The sequence below is a fragment of the Xiphophorus hellerii genome, chromosome 11 (assembly GCF_003331165.1).
Source record: "Xiphophorus hellerii strain 12219 chromosome 11, Xiphophorus_hellerii-4.1, whole genome shotgun sequence".
Taxonomy (NCBI): Eukaryota; Metazoa; Chordata; class Actinopteri; order Cyprinodontiformes; family Poeciliidae; genus Xiphophorus; species Xiphophorus hellerii.
In genome coordinates, this window is record NC_045682.1 from 11,446,441 (window position 1) to 11,455,422 (window position 8,982).

Sequence of the window (8,982 nt, forward strand, 5' to 3'; positions counted from 1 at the left end):
GTCACTCCTGCTCAACAGGCCAGACAGTATGGAACACTCTGGAACGTACACTTGTGCCTTCTCAAGTTTGCAGAGCAGGCACATCGTTCAGACCAAGGTCAACATTACTGTTGCATTAATAAGTGAGTTTGAGATTTTTCTTTTTTTCCCCCCTCTGCATTCAGATTGTTAATATCATTTATGCACCACAGTCAATAAGCAGAGGCATCTTAGTAAAAGAAATGTGTATTTCAGGCGTGGACAAAAAGAGCCAGCAGAGGTCGTGGTGGAGCACTGCAGCATCCGCAGCTTTCGTCTTGTTCACAATTATTGTAGCTCTACCTCGGTGTGCTAGACAAAGAGGTATGTATGCAGTTAAGCTCAAAATTATTAACACCTCAGTGGATTCAACTCTAAAGTATCTCCCAAAAGTGAGACTGATATCATTAGTACCCATACCTGAGCTTTATATCATGTTACAATGTCATTCCCTCATCAAAGACATATCTGGAGTGTTGCTTTAATTCCTTCATGCATGTTTGAGTTTTCCTTCAATCTCCCATGACAACCATTTGGGACTGTCTAAATATTTGCTCATACAAAGTGTTTCCTGTTTACCAAAAGCTCCTTCTTGACTCCTCAGTCTAGTAGAACACCCCTCTCCCGTGTCTCCCCAACACAGCTGCTCAACTAGACTAGTGGCAGCAGTAATTAACAAACACCTAGAGGAACTGCGTGTCTGCTGAGCTCATCGGAGGTACTGCGATGCTCCTATCAATGGTTGTAAGCAACAAAATGGAGGAGCATTGTTATGATGGTGTGCAGAAGGGGGAGTGTAGAAAAGAGCAAGAGCTTCTTAAAGACACAGAGGTCAATTTAAAGCATCAAATTGTGTTTTGTTTGATATATAACATTTTTATAACAACTGAAGGTAACGTATACTTGATGGTGCTTTAAAATGGCACTTTGTGCCTGCAAAATACATAATACCACCCCTTTAATACATTTGGCGCTGATTCAAAAGTTGGATCTGGATCATTAGAAAAATACATACTACTGACTACTGTGTTCGGAGGAGAAATAAGTAATTGTGAAATTGTCACAATTGTTGGAAACACAGTAGAACTGCGAGGTTAGTGTTTGTGTCAAATAATATTTTTTAATGAATGTAATTTGCAAGATGAATGAAGTACGAGAAGAAGTACTCGTATTATTGGATGTCTGCTCTTGACCCTAGTATTTAACTGTTATCTGTTAATTAATTGTATGAATTGGACCGAGTGACTATGTTTGTTTTAAATAGACTAGTCTGTCTATTTAAAACAGGTCAGTCTTGAAAATCTCAGTGAGATTTTACTGCTTAGATAAAGGTGAAATTTAAAAAAACAAATGGCCGTATGGATATACTGCACTGAAAAAGTACAATAAGCCTGTCTTCAAATGTTGCTATAGGAGTGAAGCCAAGTGTGTCTATCGAGTCAATCAACTTGGAAAATAGCAAATGACCACAAGGTGTCCCTGTCTGTTTCAAAACCTTGTCATAAAACAGAAGTTTTAATTTGAGGGAAAAACGTTCTGCGGTTTATTCAGCAATAATGTGTGCTTACTAAACGGAGTAAGTCCAAGTTCAACGTTTCAAACTTGAATTAAAAATATTAAATGTTAAAAACAAGAGCTCATGTACTTTTTTGGTTTTTTGCTTTGTTTTATTCTGTTTTTTAATACAGCACTGGAGGCCAGAAAAGTCTCGCACACATTAAATGGAGCTGGGCTTGTTGAAGACGGACTTCGGCTTTGCAAAGATCTAAACTCCTCAACTTCGTGCAAGGTAGAACAACCTGGTGCTGGATGCAATAGGCAGTCAGCACATTTTGAAGTACATGAGGAACAACGTGATGTTCACAGAGCAGGGAGCTTCAACGGGACTCCAGGGACAGATTCTGACCATGAAAACGAGAAAAACCCACAAGAATCCCCTGCTGAGGAAAACGAGGTTCCACAGTCTGAATGCTTTGAAAATAATGATATAAAAAAACACTGGGCCTAAACTTTATTTAACAGAAACAAGGCCCACACTTCAGATTTGAAGCATACAAGAATTGGGTTGTAAAGAAACAAGACGGCTTATTTCAAAGAGATCCATCCAGTTGAGACAGATGATTCTTGGGAGCATTTATTGTTATACCTTTCAGTTTATAGTAAATATCTGACAGTGTGACATTATGTGATTAAAATTTTTTACTTTTTCCTGTACTCCATAAAATAAAGATAAACATCTATTGCTTTTTGAGTATGGTGCTAAAAGTATTGTTACAAAAAGTTTTCTTGTGATAGAGGGTTGTTTTTTTTTTTTTTAATAAATTCTGAAAAATGTGACATGCTTTTGAATTTTAACCTCCTTTACTTTGATACTATAAAATACAATCCAATACAAGAGGTCACCTAATTAGAGTACAAAAGTGTCATAGGTGCATCGTGCCTGTTTGATCCTCTTTAATCAAATTTTGATTTGATTAAACAGTTTGCCTAGAAAGTCAAATTTCTTTGGTGCAGGCACGAATGCGTAATTGAACTCTAATGCAAACTAAAAACGCAAACCTTGGTCTGCTTAAAAACCTCTCGGTTCAAATGAAGTGAAATCTGGCGTTGAGATACATTGCTGAATGCCAAGAGGACCGGAAATCGCTCCAAAAACAGGAAGCATCCTCCAGCACAGGGCATTCTGGGTAAATACAACCAAAACAATAGCTTTCCACCATTACCGGGAAAAATGGCTCGTGGTCAGACATGGAGTGAAGAGGAGGTAAAGGCCCTCATAAAAATATGGTCAGACGAAAATGTATTGCAGTTACTGCTGACCACTCACAAAAACAAGCAGGTTTTTAAGTTAATTAGTGGGGACATGGAGGCTTTGGGATTCCCCCGCACAGCTGCACAGTGCCGCACCAAGTTAAAGAAACTTCGCCAACAATACGTGAAAATACGCAACATGCGTAGGAACAATCGCAGCACTGACGTCGCGATGGAGCAGTTTCCTTGGTATGATGAACTAGATGCCATGCTTGGGAGTCTGCCGACAAGCAGCCAATATGTTTTGGATTCCTGCAAGGAAGAGCCTCTGTCGCCATCCAGCATGGAACTGAGCGACTCCGAATCCACAGCGCAGGATCAAGACTCAGAACAAAGGGGTAAGTGTGTAACTAAACTCAGTGATGGTCTTTGAGAAAAACTATCATTTTAACATTAAGCTCTATTCTAAACGAGCAGTTACATCTTGCCAGTTTTGCGGTTGTTTGTCCTATGAACACAGACTCGTGAATAAATTAAATTGTGGTGACTTGTTTGTAATATTTTAATCAAGCAGATGGAAGTGCCGCCGACATTAAAGTGGAAGAGACGCCCATCACAATCTCCCTGCTGGATGAAGAAAGGAGCCGACCAAAAGTGACTGTACCCGGGGCTCAGAAAAGAAAGAGGGATACAAAGACTGAGAAGTTTGAGAAAATGTTTGTGAGCTATCTGGATGAGAAGAAGAAATTGGATGAGGCTGAATGCGAAAGGATGAAGCAGGAACAAGCCTCTTTTGAGAACTTCTTAAAAATGCAGCAGCAAGCTGAAGAAAGGCGTTTCCAGTTAATGCAAGAGCAGCAGAGGGCCAACAGCAAGATGTTCTTTCAGATGATGTCTGATTTCCTTCATGCTGCAATGCCCCAATCCATGACTCAGTCTACCCTGCAGCAGTCGACGGCCCCTCCTCCAGTCACACCTCCATTGTGGCCCTCTGCGCATACTCACCACACTGACGACTCACCTTTGTTCAATGGTCACCAGCAAAACACACCAGGTAGCCCCCACACTGTACTTGCTCCAGCCCAAACCCCACAGGGGCCAAACATGGCAACCACTCAGCCAGTATTCAACATCTTCTGATTCAGGTGATGTCAACAGAGATGTCTTGGAGTTCAGTTCATAATATTGAAAAAAGGCCAAAGTACTCTTTTGTGATGGTATCTGTTAACTGTTTTATTATATGTCAAAACAGTTTGAATGACCCATGTAAAAGTTATTCAAAGATGCATATTTTGTTTTCAGAAGAATGTGAACAAAAAGGTTCAATGTTGGACTGTTGTGTTCCAATAAAAACAAAGGATGAAGAAATTGTCTTTATTTACCTGCAAAACCGCAACATGTAAACACCTGTCTGATACAAAGTTACCAAACTATGTTTTAAAATCTAAAATAGTACAAAATTGTGTTAAAACAAGAACAAATAACGTTTACAAAATCATTATTGTGCCAGGTATGCACACAGAGCATCCCTAATTTGCTCCCCATTGTTAGCTGGAGGGTCAATCTCTGAATCCGCAAAGTCATCCACATTATCTGCAGGTTCTTCATCTACCCACTCCTCATTGGCAGTTTCACAATAATTATGTAGAATGCAACAGGCTGATATTATGTGGCTAACAAAGGAAATGTGGGCATCACACCTCTTGAGAAGGCACCTCCAGCGGCCCCTCAGTCGTCCAAACGCCCTTCCGACAGTCATTCTAGCCTGACTGAGTCTGTAGTTGAAGTTTACCTGTGGTTGTGTTAAACCGTTCCCCTCTGGAAATGGTTTCACCAGCCAAGGCAGTAGTGGGTATGCAGCGTCTCCGAGAATGTGTAGGGGTATGTCCACATTGTTCAGTCTTTCTATCCAACCTGGGAACAGTGTCCCATTTTCACCTCTACTATACAAGGAAGAGTTGACTAAAACCCGTGCATCACTAACTTTTCCTGGACAGCCCACATTAACATCCCAAAATTTCATTTTGTTATCTACCACACCTTGCAGAATAACAGAGTACACATTTTTCCTGTTGTAATAGTCAACAGGATTCTCATCTGGTGCCATAATGCTTATATGAGTCCCATCAATTGCACCTGCGACCTGGGGTAACGCCCATCGATCCCTGAAGCCCTGGACAATTACCTTAAGCTCTGCCTCAGAAGGGGCTTTTATATAGAGAGGTTTCATTACCACGTTAATAGCAGTAACAACCTGTTGTGTAACACAACAGGCTGTAGAAGTGCCAATGCCAAATAGGCGGGAGATGGCGCGATACTCCAGATTTGTTGCAAGCCTCCACAGACATATTGCAACCCGCAGCTCAACAGAAAGTGGACTACGAAAGTTAGTGTGCTGTCGTGTCAAACATGGTCGGAGGATGTCACAAAGATGCAGAAAGGAGGTCTTTGTCATCCTGAAGTTTTCTTTCCAATCCACTTTATCCCAGGAGCTGCTAACGGCTGCCCACCAAGTTGATGGACGCGGTTGAACCCATATGGTCCTACAGAGACAAAAATACAAAGACATAAGCAGTAATTCCCTGTTTCTTCCATTATTAACACAACGAAAGAAAGTCATTTCACATTAATTTGAAGGTTTTACTTTGCAAATAACTGAATATCAGATTAACAATACAACATGTTAATAATAATGATAGTTATACGTTCAATTTATTCATCCATTCATTATCTGTTATCTATTCATTATCGGCCATTATCTAAACACATTTATGCTTGCAGGATCGCGAAGGGATCTGGTGGCTATCTTCAGTGGCCAGTAAGTGCACAGGGTACAAATGAAGTCAATAAATTCAATTCAGTTACAACAAATGACATCTGGAGGGACTTTACAAAAAAAGTATTTTTCAATTTAATCACTATACATTCCAGTTAATCCTACTTAACTGAAAATTAAGCTCAGTTAATTGCTAAAATTAGTTTCCAAAGTTTCCACGGAAACCTCAAATAGACAGGAGAATACGACATTCCAATTTGCTGTTGAATGTTATGTGTATTGTTTCCACATGACATCACCCCTCCTCCATCAAGATGGTCTGTCGCCATCTTGATAGTACGGAAGCAGTTTTTTACTTCATTGATTGCAAGTAAGAGAACCGCAATGCTTGGATAATCTTTGGATTCAAGGACGTAAAAGCAAAGGCGATAAAAGAACAAAGAGAAGTTTTCATTACATCCTGTGAAATTGAGAAAACTGCGCTACAAAGCATCGACAAATGTGGTTGGCTAATGTACAGAAGAAATACATACCTGATGCCATCTAATAGCCGACAGCACGTATTTGCTCTGATCACGCCATTAGCGAAAAAGGATATTTTCAAATGTTTTTAAAAATAATCAAAACTAGGGGTGCACCGATTTCGCCAGGCAATTTATTGGCACCGATTTTCTTAATTTTGGGAGATCAGCCCATCTTATCCAACAATCTTATCTGTCTCACTAAAAAAAACTAAAATCAACCACTGTCCTCGTCTGCTCTTCTGTGAAGGAGGTTTTACTGATATACCTTCTGCACGTTTAGTTAACAATTATCACCTCACTTTTAACAACTTGCTCGCTTTATTTAGTGATATTTCAGACAAAAAGAAAGTGGATATCGGCCAGAATCGGAATGGGCTTTTAAAAAATTGGCGAACAGCCAGAAAACTGCAATCGGTGCACCCCTAGCCAAAACTGTAACTCTGTTAGTCAAAAGTGTACTGAACAGCTCGTTTAACATAAAGGAGAATATTCATGGATTAACTCTTAAAATGCAACCACACATATGGATATCACAGTCGACCATATCATTCTCCTCTTCATTGTGTGGTTGTTGGCAACCAAAATGACTGACTAGTTTTATAAGATGTGTTACTGACACTGATCTGGTTCTCCCGAACAACAAAGAAAGCCTTAAAAACAAAGTGGTAATGCTCCTCCTTTGTAAAGTTACTTACAGGTTGCAAACCAAAATGGGGCGTTTCCGGGGTTGCGTACTTCCGGCCCGGTGTTGCGGAAACTATCTTTTGTTTGATGTTTTAATAACAAATTCAATAAGTTATTTTTTTTTTGATATGTGTAACGTTCCTGAGCAACAATTGTAATAAAAGTACTCATATCTTGTACCTTTGCTGACGTCTGTATAAGGCGGACATGATCATCACTACCGTGAAGTTGGACGCACGTCGCCTCATGCGGAGCCGTTTCATCCGCCTTGCGTGAAAAGAAACCTTCTGCATGGCCTGCTGCCTCATCTTCCGCTCATGCTGAGCCCATTGCAGAAAAATGTTTGCTTGGCACATTTGCCAACGACAAAACAGAAATCCTAAAACCGCTAGAATCTGGTGCCACTCCATTTTTGATTACAAATAAAGAAAGTTGCGCGCAGCGTCTTCTTCGGGGTTTTTGTGTGGTTTCCTTTAGCGGTTCTTGATGCAGCGCCTCCAGAGGCGAAGGGGTAAAGAGGCTGACACAGTGCTGTGTGAACGTGAACCGCACCAGCTGAAAATGTGGCAGATATTGCAATGTAAGGGTGTATTCACAGTCCCGGATAGAACCGTCTATATACTGGAAGAGGCTGCATGAACAGGACACGAACCTTAACATCTATCAAAACCAAATGAGTGGTTAAGATCAGAGAATAATATGTCAGAATGATCCATTTGGACTTAAACTAATTGAAAATCTATGGCAAGATTAAAAATTTAGGTTTGCAGAAGCACTCGATCCAATTCATAAATCAATTTAAAGTGACAAACTGAAAAGATTTAAAGTAAGTGAATATTGCTGCAAAGCACTGATTATACATTGGGGTCATAGTTTGCGTTGATGGTGAAGCATCTATAATGTCTCTGTTCTGTATTTTATTTGCAGCAGTTTTACAGCAGTTATTACTAATTTAAAAAAATTAGGCACAGATCGTCACGATAAACAGAACAAATTAAATGGTCTTCACAAACAGACAAACGCTTTCCCTGTAATTACAACGTCTTTGGTTTAGCAAAGACTGAAATAGCTTGTTTTGCGGTTTCAAGTTGACCTTAGCCAATTTCCTTCTTAAACTGAGATTGGCCATCTAAATTTAATCTGTAAGCATCTCTGACACGGGTCACGTTATGCTAATTAAGCCTTGAGCAAATGTAAGAACTGCTTTGTGAAAGCATGCATCCTTCGGGGACAGTTTTCCTACTGCATGAGGATGGAAAGAGAGAGATATAGTTGAAACAAGGAATGAAAAAGAAATCACTAAGGCTTAAGTACATTTCAAAGAAGACTAACAAAACTTTCCCATAAGTTCTATTGTTTTTTTTGTGTGTGTGTGTGGATTTTACATTTTGGATTTTTTGCACACAAACTTGTTTAATGTGTGCTATGACTCAGACTTCCCTACGATTACAAGAGGCGATCATACAACCCCGTCTGCAATCTAACACAAATCTCCCCACACACTCCTCTTTTCCTCTTCCTACTTCCCCCCTTCTACTCTGAATTCATTTACATATGGTTTTAGTCTGCATATTAAAAAGCACATGAAGCAGTCTGAACAAGATCTGTCTGGCAACTTTCAAATCATGGCATTTTTCAATGCTTTTGGACAGGAAGTTGTGTAACATTCCAACGCTCTGCGACAATTAAACCTTTGTTTTAGCAATAAATTTTGTGTCCCAGTACATTTTTTGCTCTCCTGAAGCTGTAAAGAGAGCACGGCTGGTCAGGGTTGAGAGTGTGTGTGTTTTAATGACAAAGACCCCGGCTCTGTATCTGGAAGTAATCATCTCGTCAAGGCTGCGCTCCACTAACCCCCTCCCTATGATGTAATTGGAGGGTTTTTTTTGTTTTTTTTTGCATTATGGTTCAGGGAAGGTTTTAGGGGATTTTTCTAAAAGTTACTTTTCATTCATTCTGCTTGCTTGTTGTTACCAAAAGAAGATAAGAAGAGGTTAAATGAGCAGGTTTGCTTTATGTTGTATATTCCTCTGGTGTTTTTTGGGTGTTTTTACCCTCCGTCTGTAGTCTGGGGGAGCGAGGTTGGCCCTGATTCAAACACAGCAATGGGGGCCTCTACCCGCCTCCGTATATACTGCTGAAACAACAGTCTAACATCAAGTAATGCAGACACCTTTTCCTCCTTTAAATGTAATGTGGGAGGACTCCACTGTGTGGTAAAAGTCTGGC

General features: G+C 40.1%; 2 protein-coding genes across 3 annotated transcripts; one reads left to right on the top strand and one right to left on the bottom strand.

The window, feature by feature from the left end:
* The first annotated feature begins 2,700 nt into the window (after positions 1-2,700).
* Positions 2,701-4,133, top strand: LOC116727956 (trihelix transcription factor GT-3a-like). 2 transcript variants are annotated; one of them, XM_032575661.1, is made up of 2 exons: positions 2,701-3,167; positions 3,341-4,133. In XM_032575661.1, exons 1-2 carry the CDS (start codon positions 2,750-2,752, stop codon positions 3,907-3,909), a joined length of 987 nt encoding a protein of 328 aa, XP_032431552.1. In that variant the 5' UTR covers positions 2,701-2,749; the 3' UTR covers positions 3,910-4,133. The 2 variants fall into 2 exon arrangements, with proteins under 2 accessions (XP_032431552.1, XP_032431553.1); XM_032575662.1 differs by having other exon boundaries at positions 3,344-4,133.
* Positions 4,134-4,239: 106 nt separating this feature from the next.
* Positions 4,240-7,152, bottom strand: LOC116727955 (protein ALP1-like). Its single transcript, XM_032575659.1, has 2 exons — positions 6,934-7,152; positions 4,240-5,312 (listed from the first exon to the last, which is right to left on the bottom strand). Exons 1-2 carry the CDS (start codon positions 7,107-7,109, stop codon positions 4,268-4,270), a joined length of 1,221 nt encoding a protein of 406 aa, XP_032431550.1. The 5' UTR covers positions 7,110-7,152; the 3' UTR covers positions 4,240-4,267.
* Between the last annotated feature and the right edge of the window lie 1,830 nt (positions 7,153-8,982).

Excerpts from the sequence above, each read along its gene's own strand:
- LOC116727955 (XM_032575659.1), bottom strand. The coding sequence starts at position 7,109 with ATGTGCCAAGCAAACATTTTTCTGCAATGGGCTCAGCATGAGCGGAAG. Across the intron at positions 5,313-6,933 it reads TTATACAGACGTCAGCAAAG|GACCATATGGGTTCAACCGC; the intron begins GTACAAGATATG and ends TTGTCTCTGTAG.
- LOC116727956 (XM_032575661.1), top strand. The coding sequence starts at position 2,750 with ATGGCTCGTGGTCAGACATGGAGTGAAGAGGAGGTAAAGGCCCTCATA. Across the intron at positions 3,168-3,340 it reads TCAAGACTCAGAACAAAGGG|CAGATGGAAGTGCCGCCGAC; the intron begins GTAAGTGTGTAA and ends ATTTTAATCAAG.